This window comes from Ylistrum balloti, unplaced genomic scaffold (genome assembly GCF_031769215.1).
Source record: "Ylistrum balloti isolate Yb309-2 unplaced genomic scaffold, AGI_CSIRO_Ybal_v1 Utg371356, whole genome shotgun sequence".
Classification (NCBI taxonomy): domain Eukaryota; kingdom Metazoa; phylum Mollusca; class Bivalvia; order Pectinida; family Pectinidae; genus Ylistrum; species Ylistrum balloti.
The window spans coordinates 260,007-283,893 of record NW_026782719.1 but is presented as its reverse complement, the minus strand read 5'-3'; the positions used below and the strand labels follow the sequence as shown (position 1 = coordinate 283,893).

The 23,887-nt window shown below is 35.7% G+C and overlaps 2 protein-coding genes across 2 annotated transcripts; one reads left to right on the top strand and one right to left on the bottom strand.

Annotated features, from left to right (window-relative positions):
* Positions 1–4,586: 4,586 nt before the first annotated feature.
* Positions 4,587–12,224, bottom strand: LOC132562151 (serine/threonine-protein kinase Nek1-like). The gene is made up of 9 exons (XM_060226879.1): positions 11,966–12,224; positions 10,666–10,718; positions 10,277–10,349; positions 9,301–9,454; positions 8,666–8,803; positions 7,503–8,100; positions 6,140–6,308; positions 5,093–5,473; positions 4,587–4,888 (listed from the first exon to the last, which is right to left on the bottom strand). The coding sequence occupies exons 1-9, from the start codon at positions 12,222–12,224 to the stop codon at positions 4,587–4,589; spliced, it is 2,127 nt and encodes a 708-aa protein (XP_060082862.1).
* Positions 12,225–12,584: 360 nt separating this feature from the next.
* Positions 12,585–23,262, top strand: LOC132562149 (uncharacterized). The gene is made up of 9 exons (XM_060226878.1): positions 12,585–12,673; positions 13,903–14,016; positions 14,471–14,629; positions 15,693–15,829; positions 16,228–16,327; positions 20,227–20,327; positions 21,680–21,843; positions 22,090–22,230; positions 23,036–23,262. The coding sequence occupies exons 1-9, from the start codon at positions 12,593–12,595 to the stop codon at positions 23,137–23,139; spliced, it is 1,101 nt and encodes a 366-aa protein (XP_060082861.1). The 5' UTR covers positions 12,585–12,592; the 3' UTR covers positions 23,140–23,262.
* Positions 23,263–23,887: the final 625 nt, after the last annotated feature.

Sequence of the window (23,887 nt, the reverse complement as noted above, 5' to 3'; positions counted from 1 at the left end):
ATTATGGAAATGGCGAATAGGAAAGACAGGTTAGTATGTTGACTTTTTCCCCCGATTACTTCGGATTTTCCTTAGTCGCCTCATAGTCTTCAAAATAGGCCCTTAGCATCACTGACAAGTCCTGGAAGGACGAAACAGTTGTATGATGTAGCATCACTGACGAGTCCTAGAAGGACGAAACAGTTGTATGATGTAGCAACACTGACAAGTCCCGGAAGGACGAAACAGTTGTATGATGCAGTTTAATTCCTAGTTTTCTCTTCTGTATCTGCCTCTAGATTATTACAATTGCTTTTTACTTGTTTGTTTTTTGTACGGTACAATAAATCACACGTGACCTTAGAAATGGTGACGGTATGCCACCTGGCGGATTATACTGTGAATAGTGAATAATTGATTTCAGCTTAAATCGACTGATAGGACAGGGACTATAACTAAAAGCATATTGTTGTGATGTCATTCATGGTCGATATATATGACATAGTTCTGCGGGCAAACTTATTGTATTGTGCTCTAAATGCTTCATCACGACAGTGTCTCCGTTAGCACGTACGGACTGTTTACATTGTGACAGGTTTACGTAATCTAGGATCCGTAAAAGATAAACTTTATTTGAGTATTTACTATAATACTTTATAACATAATATTGTTCTAGTTTCTTATCATCTTTGGTGGTCCGAAATGTTGCCGGTTCATCAAAGGTTTATATCGAGATGATGCAAAAACGATGGAATTTTACATTTGAATTATACATATTTAGATTCTTATTTTTGTTATTTTGAACAGGAACGTTGATTCTAACATAAATATTCACTAATTTTAAATATGTCGCAGAATGATAATAAATGGTCTTTTATCAAACAGCGTGTGAAAGCCTGAGCAACCCCGAGAACGAGCCTCGCTGTCGGGACGGATCTCAAGACATCCATCTCAACATGTCTACTTTCCGTATACTTATCTACGAAGACACCAAAGTGTTCCGAAAGCAAATGACCAAGAGCATGGTACTCGGAGCAGCGTCAAAAAGTATGTTTCACTATAACTGTCCGAAGGTTAAAAATACACAACTGTTGACTGTTTGAATACCGGTACGTGTATTTTAGTATCCCGAGAAGGTAATATTTTCTGAGGACTCTCCGGCCTCCGGCAATGTCAACTGCAAGATATGGTTAATAAATCCCGATATTCACCTGAAAACAAGTCAATAATTGTATATGTATATGTCATTCATAAGACGATGAATGCCACTTATTGGGAAAAAAGTTACTTCTTCAGTAAAATATAACTGTGCCATACCGCAGATATAGCCTAGTGTACGAACATATATTGTCAAATACCTTGTTTTGTAAACCCGATATGTCCGATGACAAGGGCGTTCCCAATTTCTAGTGCAGGAATGGTTTTTGGATGCTGATTGCTTGCATAATGTATTTATGATTTAAAAATTATTCTTAGAGAGTTAAATTGTTAAAGTAAAAAATTGAAATTGCCAAATCATGTTTTGAAATTCCGTTAAGTTAGTTTTTTAAAACAAAGATTATGATATAAGATTATATTCACATGAAATACAATACTATTTTTTCAGAACAAGTCGACAATTTCAAAGACAAATTAATTAAAACAATGGAGTGTGATGGAAAGAAACGGAAGTGTCTGAAGGCAGGGTCTAGTCCAGGACTGTGCGAGCAACAGGAATGTACTCATCGCGTTGTCATGGTAATGCGTGCGTTTTACAAGGACATACGGCTGTTTTCTGTCAACTTCGACTGTGCGAAATGCAACGGAGCAAAACCTCCAAGCATTCCAGGGAATCCGCCAGGAATTCGGTGAGAAACCGAAGGATCCGAGAAGTGCTCTCCGTCCAAGCATTGTCCCCACAGAAGGATGTGTCGAAAAACAGTATGAAAGACCGAACGGTGCAAGAGTATTTCCATGGACTTTTGCAAGAATTCTTCTCCCTTATTCGATAAATGACTTTTGGTTTAATTTTCTATAATTATTTTCATAATGACGATTTTCTTGAGTACAAAAATCGTGACAAATACAATATAATTATTTCAATGTGGTATTTTTTCACAGAAAGATCATACGTCACAAAAATGTAGCATACATCCTTAATTATATATATTTCAAATTAAAGATAAATGCTACATCATTTGACGTATGATCTATGATTTGTAAATATTTTTTTGCTTAATCTATGGGAAATTTAAGGTAGACCCGCGAGGTCTGATTTCTATACATCATCACCAAGGTCAAGGCCTTGTTCGGCGACAAGTTTTCTTGGTACATGTCCGCCTGTCATTTCATTTCTGTGTTGTTGAAAAAATTCATTCGTACGATTTAAAATTTAATAATAAAAATTCAAAATACTTCTTTTACTATAATTTGCTATCAAAATTGATCACCACTGTTAGCAAACAGTAAAACAGCCACTGGCGTCATAGAAGTTTAAAAAATCACTCGTGTACTGTGTATTGACATAAAATCTGAAAAAATACCACTTTGATTTTGGGTTTCTTCATGTTTTCATTAATTTACTATTTTCAACTTTTGAAATTCTTCCATATTTGTGTCATATTGACAAAGTTTATAAATATGTCGGATGTTATGAAGTCAAAGGATTGAATTTGTGTACATCAGATGTAGATTTGTTTTCTTGGTTTAATAAATTTGTTATCATCGTTACATTGTACATTAAACATTTACCAAAAGTCTTCAGTCTTGTGACAATTTCCTGCAAATCTGAAAGGTCATCGTTTCTAATTAGGATCTTTTCACAATAATTATATCAACATCTAAAATTGAAGTGTGACTTGAATCATTACACTTGTACATAATCTATATTCAAATTTCTAAATCAATGGTGATTGAGATCAAATTCCTTTCCAAAATTTCATAAATCTGCATATCAGGAAACCAAGTGTTGTCAGATTCTCTGTCAAAATCTACCAGAAACCATGATACTGAAACGAAGCCTTAGAATATGTAAACATCATAGATTGGAGAAAGAGGAATGCTACTACCAAGAAATAGTAAACATACTTATTCAGCTTTGTGTGGAAAACTACTCATTGTTTGCTACTTTGAAAATGAGACAAGTGGCAAACAGATGAATTTTAAATGAGATTAATTATCTGGCAATGTCTTTTTTGCCCAGGCCCCCCCTCCTCCTATGACAATGTCTTTTTTGCCCAGGCCCCCCCTCCTCCTATGACAATGTCTTTTTTGCCCAGGCCCCCCCTCCTCCTATGACAATGTCTTTTTTGCCCAGGCCCCCCTCCTCCTATGACAATGTCTTTTTTGCCCAGGCCCCCCCTCCTCCTATGACAATGTCTTTTTTGCCCAGGCCCCCCCTCCTCCTATGACAATGTCTTTTTTGCCCAGGCCCCCCTCCTCCTATGACAATGTCTTTTTTGCCCAGCCCCCCCCCCCTCCCCCAACTGACAACGGGCTTCGCCTCTGGACCCTCTCTTGAAACCTTTAAAAAAGCCTTTGGTATGCCACTCTTATGAAAGTATTATTTCTGGTGTGTTACATATAGAGGTCGGCATCAAAATATAACAACTTTGTTTTCATGGATACCCAAAGCAAGTTGGAGGATCTTTCCAACAAACTGAATGCATCTTTCTCAAATTTCATATGTACATATAGGTTCCTCTTGGTGCCGTTATGACTTAAGGCTCATCAAAAAACAAAACACTATTGTATTTAATTTGAGTGTGGCGATTCAATTAGACAAACGACCAGGGTGAAGCGTATTATCACTGACGTACGTAGTGTACGAGATGGTAAGGAATCAGTAAACTTATTCAACAGTTCTAAAGTCCTATGTACACTTAGGTTGAAATGAGTGTTATGAAATGGTAAACAGACTGTAGAAAAAAGCAAGTAAGATGGTAACGGTGTACTTCAGTCATGATCAACTCGGCTACACTTTGTTTAACACTTAGTCACAGGATTGCAAGTCTCACCCTGCCTGCTATAAACAGTATTAAATGTTTAGGGGCTACAGTTGAACTCCACAGAAGAATTAACTTTTAACTTAAGTGATTAGATGTCAGCTTCAAACACTTTTAAGTTTGTTCAAAATGTGTTAATATTTCATTGAAAAAATAGAATCTTCAAAATGCAAAGTATAGTGTCATTTTATTGATCTTTAATCAATAATCCCCGACATTCTGTAGTGTGAAGTACTGTACCACTCGGTCTCTAAAGTTCTGTAGAGCAAGCTACTGAATCACCATTCCATGAAATTCTGTAGAGAGAGTTACTGTATGACTCGTCCACAAACTTCTGCAGAGCAAAATACGAGACCTCTAGTCCATGACATTCTGTTGAGCGAGGTACTGGATCTCAAGTCCATGAAGTTCTGTAGAGCAAGTTACTGGACCTCTAGTCCATGAAGTTCTGTAGAGCAAAATACTGGACCTCTAGTCCATGATGTTTTGTAGAGCGAGTATACTTGACCTCTAGCCCATGACGTTCTGTTGAGCGAGTTACTGGACCTCTAGTCCATGACATTCTGTAGATCAAGGTACTAGACCTCTAGTCCATGACGTTCTGCAGAGCAAAACACTTGACCTCTAGTCCATGACGTTCTGTTGAGCGAGGTACTGGACCACCAGAGGGAAGTACACCAATTCATTATCACTGTATTCCTGCTGAACAACACTGAAGTCCTTCTGATGTGACAGGCACTGAGATGTACATTCCACCAATGCTTTAGCCCTCTTCTGACCAAACACATCCACCAGGTGGCAGTAGAGAGCTCCGGCTGCAGCAGAAGGTGTTGACTGGGTGTCGAGGATGGTGTTGTATAAGGTTTTGGCAATAAACACAGCCACAGTCCTTTTTCCTGATGGAGGGAGCTTATCCACTCTGGAATCTAAACAGAAACCATTATCAAGATTAAGGCACAGACTCCATGGCATTGTCTTACTGATATTTGGAATGTCATTGCATATGATCCCAATTCTCTTTCTTTCAACCTTTACATATGTTAATACAAAACCAAGCCGACTGTTTATCTTTAACTGTACCTATCTCCCTCCTGAAAACAAGAATACTGTATATCTTTTAGTCTACTTACCTCCTTCTTTAGATGCCAGTTTTGATACAAGGTATGTTTTTTCATTCACTTTCCTCACATTTCCCTGGATGTTGCCATCTGACATAGCCCTCTGTCCAATTTTCTGTCCTGTGTTTTTAGACTTAACATTTTCACAGGAAGTTGACCTCCTCGGGAGTTGCTTCCCTTTAATGTAAGTCTTCCAGCAGTTTGGCTGCATCCCTAAGGATTTCCTCTTTTCTTGCTGACCACAGGATTCATCTCTGACTGGACGTTCTGGTATTTCTGCAGACATGGATAACGTGTTCTGAAAGACTTCGTCATCATTGTTGTCAAGGTCACCATTTACAATCATTGTTCTCACATCCCCCAGAGAGTCCCCAGATTTCTCCTCTGTATTCGGTTTGTCAGTTGACCGTATTCCAGTCTTTCAAAAATAAAGAAAAGCAATAATTTATAAGTAACATCGAGAAAAACTTTACTTATCTGGTAATAAGCCCATGTCCAATAGAACATGGAAATCTAAATAAATTGCAGTTTCAATCAAAGTGCAATCTCTCCAGAGCAATCAGGCTAAAGTGTCTTACTTGTGGACAAAACCACGTCAGCACAGATTTGTCAGTTTCTCAGCCTCCAGGGAAACACAATTTGCCACAGCCAGAAAGTGTTAGGCTATGCACCTCCCGAAAATATTTTGGGAGCATCTCTTAGTTGTTCCAACTGTGGTGGATCTGTTGATTCTATAAGCTAGAGTTATTCCCCTTGCCCTTGGTTCTATTTGAGTTATTCCCCCTGGCCCTTGTTGTTGGTTTCCAGATTATTTGATGATTAGCCAATATGGAAATGAATTATCAAATTTAAATTATTTAAATCAAATTATTATATCATGTAATTATGTCATTACTTTCGTCCAATCAGGATGATTGTAAACATTTGAAAAACTAGCAAGTTATCACAGAATATATTACCAAATTTATATTAAATTTCTACTATATTTCAGCACCAAAAAGGAGTTCCAAGTCATCCTCAAATCGGACCAAGTTTACAAATTCTGTATTTGTTTTACATGCAGTATGATTACCTTTAAGTCCTTTTTGTTGGTTCGTTCAAGATCTGCTGACAGTGCTGCCCTCTGGCGACTGATGATGCTACAGATCCTTGGAGCAGCGTGAGACAGGTGCCTGAATTTTGGGTTTTTCACAGCATAGGTTTTACCAGATAGCTGTCCGGGATCAACCTTTAAAGAACAAATGGACCGATAACATTGTTGACCTGTGTGGAACATGTATTAACTCAAGCCTAGGATTTTCAAAGTTTAGCAAAAGTTAAATTCAACTTTAACAAGGGCCATCAGAAACAGGTTACGCTCCACAAATGGGACAGAATTTAAGTGTGAAAAATAAAAATTGGCAATTAGAGAGGTATGATTTTAGAGCACTACCCTACCTTCTTGTTGAGATATATCTACTTAGGGAGCTTCGTGTTGATACCTCTTATATCTTTAGTGTAATGCTCTGGATAAAATTTAAGCATGAAAAATAACAAAGGACATTAACTCTTAAATTAAAAAAAAAAGAGTGATGGTTCTGGTACTCTGCACTTCTTCCTGTTGAGATCTATCTACCTTTGAAGTTTCAAGTTGACACCTCTAATAGTTTTTGTGTTATGCTCCAGACAAATTATGATGGACGGACAAAGTCGTGACTATATGCTCTCCCTTTGGGGAGCATAAAAATCTTATCCCAGGGGTTGAGATTTCTCTGATTTATCAGAAAAATGTGCAGAGGTGACAGATTATATTTTGTAATCACTTTATACCACATTGAGGCATTGAAAATAGTTTGAATTTTTAATTACTATCAATGATGCCAAGCAATATACATTTGGGATATCTAGATCTACCCTGACCTATAGCAAAAGTATTAAAACCCAAAAATAAAACCAATATATACGAAAACGTTTATATAAAATGGTATTTGTAGGCATAACAGAAAAAGTTAATTTGACTTTGTTCTTGAGGTCTGGGTTACAAAGTTCTGGATGAATGTATGTTGATGATACAAGGAAATATGAATCCTGACCCCAATCAAAAATATTAATTTAGTAATGACAAGACTATCCTGAAATGTTTTCCCACTTAACCATATAAAGTTGACATCCTGAGACTCCAGATATCTGTAATGATTAAAAATGACTGACTAGACTGGTATGTAAACGAATATATATCTTACTTTACAGTGTTAGAGAAGTCAGTGAAAGATATTTTGAACAGAAATATTTGAGGCATCAGACTATCGTAAAATGTTATTTATCAATAATTTGGAAAATTTGAACCATGCAGTATCAAACCAAACTCTATAAAATTTGTTTTCATTTTATGATCATATATCAAAGTTGGTGTATAAAAAAGCCTTCAATTAAATTATCTTACATTTTCTTTATCAGCTGATGGTTTTCCCCTCTTTATGTTATCGTTGACCGTCTTTTTCTCTCTAGATTTCTGTTTACTGAAGTTATCAATCTGTTTCTCCTCCATCTTGTTTACAGACATTTTACGGAGAGCCAGTTGGGAGTTGTTTTTCGCCAGAGGTATCTTTTTCGCTGGTCGAGGGACTTCCTTAACATGACCACCTTTAGACAAAACTTTTTTCTCCTTAACCGGTTTTTTCGGTGCATATGCACTATCAATTTGCTTGCGTTCTAGAGATCTCCTTTTGGAAACTTCTAGGACGTCTGTGTCTTTTGGTGCGGAAACATTAACATTATCTTCACTCGATTTCTTCATATCCTGTTTCTCATCTGAAGAATCCTTGTTTGACTTTAAAGGTTTGTTTTTTCCATCATCAGGTAAAACAATTTGAGCAATTTTTTCTGTGATCGAACATCGCATGTGATCTTCTCCTTGTTCATACCGTAATGTGTAGGACCTCAGCTGTGGCATTGAAAGAATCTCATTGGCTGTTGGCCGGATGTCTGGATCCTTGTTAAGTAGTCTGTGGATCAAGTGCTCCAGAGTAGCTCCAAAGTATCTGAAATATTCCAGTGACAAGTCACATTATTACAGAGAGTTTAAAGGTTAACTTAAAAGGACAAGGAATCTTATGTTTTGAAAGATCCCAAAAAAAGAAAAACAAACAATTCAAAGCATGTGAATTTAGCAACTTCGCACTTAACTAAAAGTAATAAGAAAATCAAACTCCATATTTCAAATTTCTACATGTACATTGTAGTCCAGACGGTTATTTGACAAGCTAAAACCAAATTCTTTCTTGTTAAGTCAGTAACAAGTAACAAGATGGTCTGCATTTGTGGACAAAGATGGACTTTAGACAAAAAAATGGATGTCTCTTGATGCTTTTAATATTTAACAACAAGCTGATGTATACTGGAGTTAAACAACATGTACATTGTTTCATAATACATGTGGATCTATGATATCTTTTTTCAATACAACAATCTATATACAGTAGTTAAGATGTACGTTGTTTAACATGTTTAATATACACCCCTGAAATGAAAACAAGTGACAAAATAGTTTTGCCAGAATAAAATCAATTCATTTAGGATTTAAAGTTTCTGATTATCTATACCTACCTTGGAATGGGGTCACACTTTCCTTGCAGAATTATCATTACAAGGGAATCAAAGTTTGGAGCATTGAACGGGACGCGTAGACAACACATTTCGTACAGCACACATCCAGCTGCCCACATATCACTTTTGTGGTTATATCTGGTCTCGGATTAAGGTTAAAAGCGGAAGTCAAGTATTTACATAAAGGTGAAGGTCATAAGGTCATAAACAGCAGTGTACTCAATTAAGTATAGTTAAAGGTCATTTGGTATAATACAGGGTTCAAGAATTGGTAAACATTGTAAGGTTATTATACATAGGGGTTGACTCAATTAACTATAATTAAAGGCCAATGGGTAAAACACTGGGTTCAAGCATTGTCAAAGGTCATAAGGTCAAATATGAGTCAAGGTGATCTATTAGAACAAAGGTGTCAAGTACAAACATTTTATGTATTTATGAGTCAAGGCCATCAAGTGAAAATAATGAGAATCAGGTAAGTGATGTCATAAACAACATTGACTATAGGATGTATATATTGTTGTATATCTGTCAAATTTTGTAGGTCATGGGTCACAGGTCATGGGTCACCATTACTTGCTCAAATACTGGTGATAAACCTTACATCACTGACATTTAAAAATCTTTGAGGATACGGTTTACGTTGACATATTTCTGGACTCAGATAGAATGGTGTGCCTATGGTAGTAACAGCATGGTCACCACTGTCACGTAGTATCCTTGCAATCCCAAAATCTCCAAGTTTGATGACACGCTTGCTGTTCAGAAAGATGTTCTGGGACTTCAGATCTGAGTAGTAATAAAAAAACCTGTACATATAGAGATTGTAATCAAATCCAATATGGGGGTCAAAAAAATGTCAGCCATCTGACAATGGTGTAAGATTTTTTCATACAATGACCATTTGTATCCATGAATAAGCCCACTGCCAGTAATAATCTCACTTAATATTTTCTATTCAATAAAATCATAAACCAGTGGTGTCCCATTATCTCATGGAGAAATATTCTATTTATTTTTGTGATATGAAGCTGTACATGTTTGATACTTGTTACTTTGCCTGTTGGTTCTATTGTTGTATACCTTGTTCTTATTAGAGAACCTGACATTACTTACTTGGATTGACCAAGATTTACATGATTAATGTTGTCGATGAAGCAGAAAACACTAAACTTCTGGAACGCCTGGTCTTATTCTCCTTGTACTTTTTCATAAGTCTCTGTATAAATGTTTCATTTTTTTCATATTTTTGCTGCAATTTTATTGAATTTTGGATTGGATATGATTGTGTTGACTTATTGGTATTTTCTTGTAATAAATCAACCCCTGACTTTGAGACAGAGATTCTGTGTTGACAAACACACATCCCCTCCCCCATCACCAACTGGGGATTATTGCAGGATTATGATGTTATGTTGATGACAACTAGTGATGACTTGCTAATTTTAATGGATGTGCGCACCACTATAAATGATGGAGTGATAGCATACACTTGTACATCCAGTCAACTTTATTGAATTAAATATCAAGACATATCCATTTCTATGGTGTGGATTTCAAATAAATGCGGAGATTTTCAGTCCAATGATAAAAAGTCAAATTTTTCCTCACCTCTATGGAGAATATTACTGGAATGTATGTACTTCAGTGCCAGACAGATTTGGACAAACCAGTCAAAAATCACCTGAAATTAAAAGCAGAGAATGGCTAACAGTCACAGGTTTCTTAATTCCTGGCTAGACAAATACGCTTCATGAGACTTCTGGGAATTTTAGAAATTCGATGTCTTATTTTTCAGATACAGACTCTATAACTTCTGATTTCCAAGAAAAAGAAAGAAAAAAAAAAAAAAAAAACAGAAATTATGCTGTTTTCGTAAATATTACTTTTTCTTGAGTTTTTTTCCTTTATCAATCAGGAAAGATGATCAGCATGTGCCCAGAAATATGAATTTAATCATAATACAATAAAGAATGATTTTGCCAGTGTGTATACCATACCTCTTTTCCAAAATGAATCCCTTTTTGACCAACAATGTTTTTGTGTAGATCACCTGAAATACATTAAGCACAGTAAAATATTTTACTAAATTCTGACTTTTGTTTTGATCACTCTGAATTTCCCTTAGTCGCCTCAAATGTATACACTGTATTTTTTATCAATAGTGATTAATTACAATAAAAATGAGTAAGATTCCTATCAATTTTCATCAAAAGCTGAAAAATTATGTAGAAAATGCAATTGTTTTAAAAAAGATTTATGCTTGACAATGGACAAATGCTGATCACAAAGGTCACCAGAGATTTTTTCTCATGACCTGATGACCTGAACTCTTTCAACAAATATCAAAATTAAATGCCCAAACTACACTGTTTTGATGAAAACAGAGTGAAATTTAATTTGCTAATATACAGTATTTTAGCTATATTTTTCTATGGTTTGCAATTGATACATTTTTCCTAATACAAAATTTTGAAGAATGTATTGTAATCACATGTTTCATTGCTGTTCCTCTTTCCTATTGACAGTAGAACACAAAAATCAAACAAACAAAATTTCAGAAATATATCTGCAACAAATGATGCCTTCAAATGGTTCTTCTTTCCATGCACCATTGTCCAATGGGATATCTTCCCTTCAGCCATTGTAAACAGTGCTTCTGTAGACATATTTAAAGATCAGCTGACTTCTCAATGTTCTCCTACACTAAATTGTACCATTGTACATAGTCTGATGTTAAATGTAAATAAATATTTTCAAAAATTATATATTTTAACATTTTTTCTCTAAGCTTCCCCTCATCCCCACACTCCAGGTAATCTTTGCTAATGTAATAGGAAGGAGTAATGAAAAGACACCGCCAAATCTGGGCTTCGAAACTACCACCCTTCGGTGAATAGCCAAACAACATACTGCTTGACTAAATGGACCATTAGCTGATGTTAGTAAGGTTATCTGTACTCTTAACTTCTACACTACTCCTTCACAATGGCTTTGACAACAACAACCCAGGTTCGATATCTCCAAGGAAGCATCTCAATCTCCTGTACATTCTACCTTTGGGAGTGGTCAACAGCACTAACTCTGTGATAGGAAGGAACACTCTGAAACTGCTTGGGTTCGACCTAGCAACCTAACCGGACATTTTAATGCTCACATGCAGATGCCAGTTAGGTGACCCGTATGAAGCAGGTCTGGAGAAAGAAAATAACATGAGTAGTACACAGCTAGGGTTGAGTTATCGGCCTTGAATGGAAATGTGGCCTTGGCATCACAGATAAAAAGCATAACAAAATATACCTCCGTCTGCATACTCCATAGCGATATTAAGGTTACCATCCAACACGTAAGCATCCAGGTAGCTGATGATGTTGGGATGGTTGCATCTGGCCAGAATGGAGACCTCAGTCAGAGATCTGTCAAGTTCCTTTTCAGACAGCTTCAGAATTTTGATAACTTTAACGACACATTTCTTTTCATTCTTCAGATTTTTCGCTAGCCATGCTTCACCATATGTTCCAGAACCTATCATGTTTAGGAGTTCAAAATTTCCCGCCATCTTTCAAAGTCGGTGTTATTGAGAGTAATTGTTTTATATTGCAAATATATGGATAGTGTTGAACTGAAGAGTTATCACATGACATTTTGCACTTTCAACATAATTATTGTGTCCAAAATGCCACATTAAGTCCACATGTGACTGTTTTCCGCAGAGGTTTGCAGTGGAAACGTTCAGTCCAATTTTGATGATACCATAAGGTAACACCAGAAAGGTTCCGAAAAAAAATCAGAGTTATTAAACTGTTTGAATATGAGAATAACACCGTGAAATCATGTTCAAGCGTGTGTGTGATATTATTACTTTCATTTTGATACGCCCTGTGTAAACAAACGTTTTTTCTGATCACATGTAAATAATGAAGGAATATGGCTACATGTAAGCTACTCCCCTATGTCTGCCCTAAGTGGGCCCAACAACTTCATCATGTTCCTAAGTACCAGATCAAGGTAGTGATGCCTGACATGGACTACATTTAACTATCCACCAGGAAAGAAATATTTCCTTTGACAATCAAATATTAGAATCGTCCCACTTCTAATTCTCCCTAATCTTTACTTTCCTTCAAATAAGCTATCTCCGTTCTCACCGGATTTAAATTCGGTTCCCATCCTTTCTTAACGCTATACACAAGTGACATCATCTTCACTATGTTGAAATATACAGGTCATTAACTGATAGTAGAAATTGATTAAGTAATATACATTAAGTAGCCTGCATATAGACAAGTACGTGGTTAAGTGCAGTTGTCGTGTTATTTTGTTGGTTTGTTTTAATGTACAGTTTATTATTATTGTGGTCGAACAAAGGATCAATTTGACCTGTCCAGCTTATTAGTATTATTTAAACATATATAACTTTCTTAGAACTTGAGCTACTTGACTACTTGTTGTGCATAAACATTTTGTACACTGTGAAAATATACCTGTATCTTTCCTTGTAATATATCTGTCTAGAGTAACAATATGTTTGAATGGTCAATAGATTTATTATTATTATTATTATTGATGATGATGAAGTAGAGAGTACAGGTTGCCTTACCAGCCTTGACTAGTGGGAATTTCTCTTTAGTCGAGCAGAAGGCAGGGTGTTTTTCATTAATCTTTCCTTTACATCTAAATCAATTGATTTAATTGCATTGAGTCAAGTGAGTGCTGGTGGTAAGTCTTTTTAATTTCAATTGGCTATAACGGGATTAGTCAAGTGAGTTCTCATGGCAAGTTAACTCGATTGTTTATTAGTCAATTGGTTTTACTAAATAGGTTGTAGTTGGACAGAGTCAAATGAGTTTTGATGTTGTTAACTCATCACAAGTTAACTCAATTGTTTATTAGCAGGACTGAGTCAAGCAAGTTCTGGTGGTAAGTTACTAAATAGGTTGTAGTTGGACAGAGTCAAATGAGTTTTGATGGTATGTTAACTCAGTTGATTTTGCAGGACTGAGTCAAGTGATTTATCATAGCAAGTTAACTCAATTGGTTGAAGCAGGACAGAATCAAATGAGTGCTGATGGCAAGTTAACTCAACTTGTAAGAATGGCCAGAGGAAGAGGCATGTAACATTTCTGAATTATTACAGCTGATTTTTAGTGGAGGATATATTGGTTTTAAGATGTCTAGAGGAATCATTGATATTGTATGGTATACAGCAGTGTAGTAATTACTTATTTTTTTTTCAGCTTGCCAATCCTGGAACTCCAATTCATAAATGGAGTTTGCCTGGTGTTCCATCGAAGTTTGAAGTTTCCATAAAAAGGGATGACATGACAGGAAGCACGCTATCTGGCAATAAAGTACAAATTATGTTTAACTAGAAATGTCCAGGATATTTAACAATAAAGACTAGCAGAGTGTTCCATTTAGTTTGTACCAACAAAACTGGATTGGTCAACTAAGGGAACACACTGCAGTCAAACCAGAAATATTTGGAACAAGAAGCTGTTGATATATTTTATCACTAATATCATAAATAACAAAAATATTAACAGTGAAAGTGTACTTGTTTCTTATCTGAGAACTTCAGTTTACATATCAAATATTGGTGACAGAAATACTGAAGGCTTAGAAGGCTCTGTGTGATTTCAAATACAGTATCTAAATTATTGGAATGAAAAAGAATTTGAACATTACAAATTAGCTTTGCTCTGTGAAATTTCCTTAGACTATAATTATCAAAAAAGGAAGAAGAGAAAATATTAAAAACCAAATCCTTACTGCTGAAATTAAGAGAAGAATTATTCTTTTAAGGTGCGGAAGTTAGAATTTTTGATGGCAGATGCTGTTGCGAGAAAATGTGGTCATGTGATCACATGTGGAGGCGTACAATCGAATCATTGTAGAGCGACAGCAGTGGCAGCGCGACAATTACATCTGCATCCACACCTGCTGTTACGGACAGATACACAGGTATGAGGTCCTGTGTTAAGTTCACTCCCTGACTTTAATAAAGAAGTTTCATGTTGTCCCTCTGGAGTCCTGCAAAACATCCACACCCTGATTGTGCATAAGAAGTAATATGTTGTCACACTGGGGCCCAACAATAAGCCCAACACCTTACTTTGAATAAGAAGTTCTGTTGTCACCCTGAGGTCTTGTAATAAGCCCATCCCCTGATTTTAATTAAGAAGTTATGTATTGTCCCATTTGGTCCTGTGATAAGCCCATCCCCTGATTTTAATTCAGTTACTTGTTGTCCTCTGGGGTCCTGATATAAGCCCATCCCCTAATTTTAATTAATTAGTTACATGTTGTCCCCTGGGGTCCTGTGATAAGCCAATCCCCTGATTTTAACTAAGTTAATTAAGTCAGATTGATAATTTTGCCTGTAACGCTTTTGTTCTTCCAATAACGACAATTTGAATATTTTACTAATCATTAGTTAATGTAGATGTTTCATCACAATGTAGCTGCCAGAATTAATTTACTACTGACATCTACTGTGAACAATTATGTATTGACCAGTGGCCAGAGGTATTCTGTCCTTACGGATCTACTACACATGTTCATGTATTAAGTTATGTAAGTAATTACATGAATCCTATCAAAGCAGTCTGTATAAAGGTTAGTGTAACCTTTTCTTGTGGACAACAACCAAAGTGAATTTATGTTTATAAGACAATGTCAATAACTCATATATTATTCAATCTTTGTTAACCTGTTAGCTAATGTGTAATAATACTTTATCAGTTTATTAACAATTTTAGTATAAATACGTTCACATTTCTAGCCAGTAGGTATCGGTTCCTGAAGGCACGTGAGTGTTCCATCTCTCCATAGCCTACATCTCAATCAACCTACCACAACCTGAACAGCATCTGGACTTCTTCATCTCCACTCATCACCACACGAAACAAACTTCATTGTAAATGCTAAATGAAATAATTTCACTTTAGTTTTAGAAAAATGTCTATTTCACCAGCCATTTACGTAAGAGAAATGAGTTGTTTGAATGCAGAATATTGATCTGTAGGATCCAGCAGAGATAGGCGTTGAAGGGAACCTTTTCTTGGATCGACTGTGCAGTGCCGAGATCTATGTGGTCCCTAAGAAGTGTCCTTATGAAACTGAACTGAAACCACGCATGGAGAAGTTGGCAAATATTCTCAAGTATAATTCCTTTTATACTGTTTGATGATTTCAATTGCCTTTGAATCTAAGAAGTGAATTTTAAAAGTTAAATGTGCACATTTAATTTCTTTCTGTCATACAATGAGTAAAAGTTACATTGTCACCAAGTTGTTTGACACAGAATTTTCATTAAAATGGCAAATGTCTTTAGACATTTTGTTTTCATAGAAATATTTTACGGACTTTTATTGAAAAAAATTCTCAAACACCTCAACAGCTGTTTTCCCTGACCCTTGTCAGTTTTTCCATTTAATCATTTTGACTTCATGTTTATTTTCTATCACTACAATATGGCATGTGGTTGTTTAAGACAGCAAGAGATAAACGTATACCATTTACACAACGGTCACCAGTATGTTTTTTCTCTGTAACTGCAGGGAGAAGACGGGCGAGGATGTATACTTGGTGCCAGTCGGGGGATCCAACTCTGTCGGTTTGTTTGGATACATTACCGTTTTTGAGGAAATGATTTCTCAGGTACTTCAGAGGTATGATAATGTCATGCCAAAACTGATAGATTTTCTGGTAGTGTGACTCTAGGTTTAATTACAGAGCATTACACAAAACTATTAAACACATCAACTTTTTATATACCAATAAACCATTAGGTACCAAGCATGTCAAGTAGAAAAGTATAGTATAGTTTAGTGTAGAAAAGAAAAATGGAATAACGATGCATACCTTGGGGAAAATTTCTAATGGTTAACAGCTTTAAAAAGTTAACTGAGTTGTCTCCCTTCTATGGTAGATTTTTTTATCGTCCCAACTACCCTATACATAAAATCAACCCGAAGTCTTTTCTGTCATCCAAGCAACAGCAGGTTTGGTGTATATCCTGTATAATATTGTGTACTATCACTGACCTCATCAGGATATCCTGTATAATATTGTGTACTATCACTGACCTCATGGGGATATCCTGTATAATATAGTGTACTATCACTGACCTCATCAGGATATCCTGTATAATATAGTGTACTATCACTGACCTCATCAGGATATCCTGTATAATATAGTGTACTATCACTGACCTCATCAGGATATCCTGTATAATATTGTGTACTATCACTAACCTCATCAAGATATCCTGTATACTATTGTGTACCATCACTGACCTCATCAGGATATCCTGTATAATATGGTGTACTATCACTCATCAGGATATCCTGTATAATATTGTGTACTATCACTGACCTCATCAGGATATCCTGTATAATATTGTGTACTATCACTGACCTCATGGGGATATCCTGTATAATATAGTGTACTATCACTGACCTCATCAGGATATCCTGTATAATATAGTGTACTATCACTGACCTCATCAGGATATCCTGTATAATATAGTGTACTATCACTGACCTCATCAGGATATCCTGTATAATATTGTGTACTATCACTAACCTCATCAAGATATCCTGTATACTATTGTGTACCATCACTGACCTCATCAGGATATCCTGTATAATATGGTGTACTATCACTCATCAGGATATCCTGTATAATATTGTGTACTATCACTGACCTCATCAGGATATCCTGTATAATATTGTGTACTATCACTGACCTCATCAGGATATCCTGTATAATATTGTGTACTATCACTGACCTCATCAGGATATCCTGTATAATATTGTGTACTATCACTGACCTCATCAGGATATCCTGTATAATATTGTGTACTATCACTGACCTCATCAGGATATCCTGTATAATATTGTGTACTATCACTGACCTCATCAGGATATCCTGTATAATATTGTGTACTATCACTGACCTCATCGGGATATCCTGTATAATATTGTGTACTATCACTGACCTCATCGGGATATCCTGTATAATATTGTGTACTATCACTGACCTCATGGGGATATCCTGTATAATATAGTGTACTATCACTGACCTCATGGGGATATCCTGTACAATATAGTGTACTATCACTGACCTCATGGGGATATCCTGTATAATATAGTGTACTATCACTGACCTCATTAGGATATCCTGTATAATATAGTGTACTATCACTGACCTCATTAGGATATCCTGTATAATATAGTGTACTATCACTGACCTCATCAGGATATCCTGTATAATATAGTGTACTATCACTGACCTCATTAGGATATCCTGTATAATATTGTGTACTATCACTGACCTCATCAGGATATCCTGTATAATATAGTGTACTATCACTGACCTCATGGGGATATCCTGTATAATATTGTGTACTATCACTGACCTCTTGGGGATATCCTCTATAATATAGTGTACTATCACTGACCTCATGGGGATATCCTGTATAATATTGTGTACTGTCACTGACCTCATCAGGATATCCTGTATAATATAGTGTACTATCACTGACCTCATCAGGATATCCTGTATAATATAGTGTACTATCACTGACCTCATTAGGATATCCTGTATAATATAGTGTACTATCACTGACCTCATGGGGATATCCTGTATAATATAGTGTACTATCACTGACCTCATCAGGATATCCTGTATAATATAGTGTACTATCACTGACCTCATGGGGATATCCTGTATAATATAGTGTACTATCACTGACCTCATGGGGATATCCTGTATAATATAGTGTACTATCACTGACCTCATGGGGATATCCTGTATAATATTGTGTACTGTCACTGACCTCATCAGGATATCCTGTATAATATTGTGTACTATCACTGACCTCATCAGGATATCCTGTATAATATAGTGTACTATCACTGACCTCATTAGGATATCCTGTATAATATAGTGTACTATCACTGACCTCATTAGGATATCCTGTATAATATAGTGTATTATCACTGACCTCATGGGGATATCCTGTATAATATAGTGTACTATCACTGACCTCATGGGGATATCCTGTACAATATAGTGTACTATCACTGACCTCATGGGGATATCCTGTATAATATAGTGTACTATCACTGACCTCATCAGGATATCCTGTATAATATAGTGTACTATCACTGACCTCATGGGGATATCCTGTATAATATAGTGTACTATCACTGACCTCATCAGGATATCCTGTATAATATAGTGTACTATCACTGACCTCATCAGGATATCCTGTATAATATTGTGTACTATCACTGACCTCATGGGGATATCCTGTATAATATTGTGTACTATCACTGACCTCATGGGGATATCCTGTACAATATAGTGTACTATCACTGACCTCATTAGGATATCCTGTATAATATAGTGTACTATCACTGACCTCATCAGGATATCCTGTATAATATAGTGTACTATCACTGACCTCATCAGGATATCCTGTATAATATAGTGTACTATCACTGACCTCATCAGGATATCCTGTATAATATAGTGTACTATCACTGACCTCATCAGGATATCCTGTATAATATAGTGTACTATCACTGACCTCATGGGGATATCCTGTATAATATTGTGTACTATCACTGACCTCATCAGGATATCCTCTATAATATAGTGTACTATCACTGACCTCATCAGGATATCCTGTATAATATAGTGTACTATCACTGACCTCATCAGGATATCCTCTATAATATAGTGTACTATCACTGACCTCATCAGGATATCCTGTATAATATTGTGTACTATCACTGACCTCATCAGGATATCCTGTATAATATTGTGTACTATCACTGACCTCATCAGGATATCCTGTATAATATAGTGTACTATCACTGACCTCATGGGGATATCCTGTATAATATTGTGTACTGTCACTGACCTCATGGGGATATCCTGTACAATATAGTGTACTATCACTGACCTCATTAGGATATCCTGTATAATATAGTGTACTATCACTGACCTCATGGGGATATCCTGTATAATATAGTGTACTATCACTGACCTCATGGGGATATCCTGTATAATATAGTGTACTATCACTGACCTCATGGGGATATCCTGTATAATATAGTGTACTATCACTGACCTCATGGGGATATCCTGTACAATATAGTGTACTATCACTGACCTCATTAGGATATCCTGTATAATATAGTGTACTATCACTGACCTCATCAGGATATCCTGTATAATATTGTGTACTATCACTGACCTCATCAGATAAGTTAATACTGAATGACAATACATGTATAAATTAACATGCCCTCATGTTTACAAGCACAAATTGAAACATGCATTATGACTTTGGGACTATAGTGTTTTTGTCAGTCAGTGTTATCCAGTGGGTTTAGTTTCGGACAGCTTGTCCTATGGTTTTTGTTATACTGCCACTAACTTCTCCAGTAACAGTGTAAGACTTTGTTACGTTGTTATACTTCCATCACTTTGAAATGTTTTAGGGCCATTTTTGACCAAAATGATGATCTAGTTTGTAATTTTAGGGGCTGTTCGACCAGTTTGATGATGTTGTTTTTGCCTGTGGATCTGGTGGTACGGCAGCTGGACTTGCTATCAGTAACCACCTCACAGGTTCTCACATCAAGTAAGTTTTCTTCAGTATTGAGCCCAACCCAATAAATGACCTCAGGGAAGTCAAACTGTTTGTTCTTACCAAGTTCAGTTCCCTTCATCAGAAACTACAGCTAGATCTCTGAGCCTCCAAGTAAAGGCTCTCCTTCAAGTGTAGGTTAATGTTTAAATTTAGGTTCTCCTTCAGGTGTCAAGTGTAGATTCTCCAATATGTTTAGGTTCTCCTTCAAGTGTAAGTTTGTCTTCAAAGTGTAGGTTCTCTTTCAAGTGCAGGTTTTCCTTTAAAATTGCTCCTACAAATCGCTACTAGTCATGAATTACTGACTGAATTTTGTCCAAATAAAATTCTGTGGTTCTGAAGCAATCTTGGATAAAGAAAAAAACAGTTTTGAATAAATGTTGGTTCTGAATCATATTGGGCTTGAGGATCAGGACCAATAATAGAAAAAAGATATAAATCTTTTAAATGCCTTTCATCTAGTTTAGGTGAAGAAATTTCAGCAAACTAAACAAACAAACTGAAGTCTACAGGGCCTATGGGTCTCTTGTTCACATACATTTCTTAGATGGTATTTGAAAGTCTTAAGTTTCTTGATGTAAACTTTGAATTTCATGGTCTCAGGTCCCCACCTTCCCTGAGGGAGAGAGCATACTAGTCAGATTTCTGTCATGACATATAATATACAATGTCCAAAAATTTGTGTAAGGTTAGTTTTTTTTGGTGTGATTGGAAATTATTTGAAGTTTGAATTTTCCTTCTCATATGGATGTTTGTTGCATTATTTACCCATGTGTTATAAAGAGAGGTGATTCAGAAATAAAATTAGATAAAACTCTCCATCAAGGATCATAATATTTTTGGATAATTATTATTCACCCTGAAAAAAGTTTTTGGTAACACATAGTCGCCACCTTGTTCGTCTGTCTTTCCATCCATCCTTTCTTGTCTGGAACATAACTTTGCCCACAGTTAAGCAAGGATCATGAAACTTGGTGTATACATTGGTCATACTAAGGAGATGTGCAATATATCAAATTCAGGGCCATCATCACTTTAATTACAGAGTTACTACCCTTTGTTAAATTTCATATCCGGGGCATAACTTTCCTTGTATCTATATTAGGATCATGAAATTTTGTGTATACATTGTTCATACTATGAGAATGTACATTATATCAAATTCAGGGACTGCAACCCTTAGATACATAATTATTGCTCTGTGTAAAAATTTTTTATCCAATAAATTTGTTTTTCAAGGAGCATTTATCAGTTTCACTGATTCTGTTTTATAAGGGTAGAGATAATGAAGTTTTACTCTTTTTTTTTCTTGCTCTGATTCATTGGTTTGCTCTACATTGAAAAAGATGCCATGCAATCATTGTTTGTGATGACAAAGCCTACTTCACTGACCACATAAACCAGACCTTATGTGATGTCGGTCTGGACACTGTCCATTGTCAAGATATACTGGACATCATTGAAGGTCACAAAGGTCGCGGGTACGGCCTGTCTACAGAAGATGAACTAGGTAAGACCATTTGAGCATGAACTCTGCTGATTATGCCATTCTCAGAAATTAGTTTTGTGAATATTTTTTGTGTAGATGTGTAATTTTAAACAGTTTTACTGGCTCTAAAATAACACATGAAAAATTATTAATCTGTCACACTCTCAGGTGTTATAATTGACAGTGGGTAAGAAGGTTCAAAAGTCATAACATACTTATGCCAATCAGACCAGAACTTCACATGTCTCTCCATAACTTCTCCTGCAGAATTCATCATGAAGGTGAGTCAGCAAACAGGAATTATGTTGGACCCGGTGTACTCGGGGAAGGCTGCACGGGGCCTTGTGGAAGAACTTTGCAATAATCCTGACAGATTCCAGGGAAATCGGATACTGTTCATACATACAGGTTTGTATAGACACCTGCTGTGGTCTCATTCTAAAGGTTTGTTTTAACTCACCTATACAAAAATGTCATAATCTCAAGGTCATTTGGTAAATTTGTTTTTTAAAAACTTCTGAATACAGTAAACAAATTTTTTTTTGCAATGTCACAAAGTCATAGAAATATTAAACAACATTGATTGTATGATTGTATGGTAAAAAATAATTGTGAAAGTTAGTCAGTGCAGACATGCTATAATAAGGAAATCGTGAAATTCTGATGTGTTATTTAGCTGTCAATTCAATGAGATAAAAGGTGATGCTGTCTGGCCATCTTTTTGCCAGGATAAATGGCTACTGAGCAAACAAGATAAAATTTATCAAAAATTCACAATGTATATAGTAATAAATTTCTACAGTGAAATGGCCATAACATGTTAAATTAATACAGTATTAAGAGTTAATGATAGTTTTTGTTAATTGATTTGAAGTCAATCTTTTCTATAATTTACAAGTTGAGATTGGTCTCCACTACTTATGTTTAAGAAGTCATGATACTGTAAACTTACGAATGTAAATGTATTTGAGTGATAATCTTAAATAGTTATTTTTGTAAATTGCAGTTTTTAATTTTTTTTTTTATTGCATTTTAGATACACAAATTAATTACTGCACTTTGTTGCCATAAAGTGCTAAAATGCTAAAATTTTATTGCATTCGATTAAGTACACTAATAAGTAATTAATTAAAACAAATATAATTTGTTATGAGGATCACGCACCTGTATCCATTCTATCAGTGTGAGTAATCTAGACCATGTTCTATTTCAGGTGGTGTTTTCGGCATGTATGATGGTCGTCTGAATTCAGTTGTAAAAGCAGAGACTAAGGGCCTTGTGCGAAAGTGGCCGACACTAAACAGTTTCCCAGACTAAAGAGGAATCTATTTACAGTAGAAGTGTGTACCAATGAAAGCATTGAATTTTGGCATTTTTCTTGTACTTATTTAAAGATATTGAAGGAACATTAAAGCCCGAGAAGTGGGATTTTTTTAAACACATTTTTGTTCAGTTCTGCTTATTGCATATCCAAAAAATAAATTTAGAATATTGCCATGGAAACGAATTTAGAAGACACAGTCTGTATAACACGTGATGAACAGCTGATATCATTCCATACAGTATTTGCCGATCTCAACTGAAGTTTGGCACAATTCTCATTGAAACCTTAACTTTTCCATGATAATTTTATATTTTATAAGAGTGTGCGAAGTTTAATGAGAATCTTTCAAGAAAGCAAACCACTAGAGGGCTGACAACTATTTTCTATAAATAGCAACAATGACCTTGACGATGACCAAACAACCCTGAAACTTAAACTTGTCCAATGATATTTTGTTGCTTAGTGTGTGAAGTCTGATGAAAATCCACCATGGAATGAAGCAGCTAGAGCACTAGCAATATTTTTTCTTGACCCAACGACCCAAAATTTCTAATTCGTCCTCGGCATTTCAACATACCATTACTAGTTTGATGAAAATCTATCTAGGGAGGAAACTACTAAAGCGCAGAAAACAAGTTTCTAGAAATAGTATTAGTGACCTTGACCCAACAACTCGAAACTCGATTTCGCCCAAGATGATTTGATCCTTTTTAAGTGTGTGATGTTTGATGACAATCATAA

Coding starts and splice junctions, on each gene's coding strand:
- LOC132562149 (XM_060226878.1), top strand. CDS start 12,593: ATGGCTACATGTAAGCTACTCCCCTATGTCTGCCCTAAGTGGGCCCAA. Junction 12,674..13,902: donor TTCCTAAGTACCAGATCAAG/GTAGTGATGCCT, acceptor TTTTTTTTTCAG/CTTGCCAATCCTGGAACTCC. Junction 20,328..21,679: donor CTCACAGGTTCTCACATCAA/GTAAGTTTTCTT, acceptor ACATTGAAAAAG/ATGCCATGCAATCATTGTTT.
- LOC132562151 (XM_060226879.1), bottom strand. CDS start 12,224: ATGGCGGGAAATTTTGAACTCCTAAACATGATAGGTTCTGGAACATAT. Junction 9,455..10,276: donor CAGTAATATTCTCCATAGAG/GTGAGGAAAAAT, acceptor ATTACTACTCAG/ATCTGAAGTCCCAGAACATC. Junction 4,889..5,092: donor ACTGGCATCTAAAGAAGGAG/GTAAGTAGACTA, acceptor GTTTCTGTTTAG/ATTCCAGAGTGGATAAGCTC.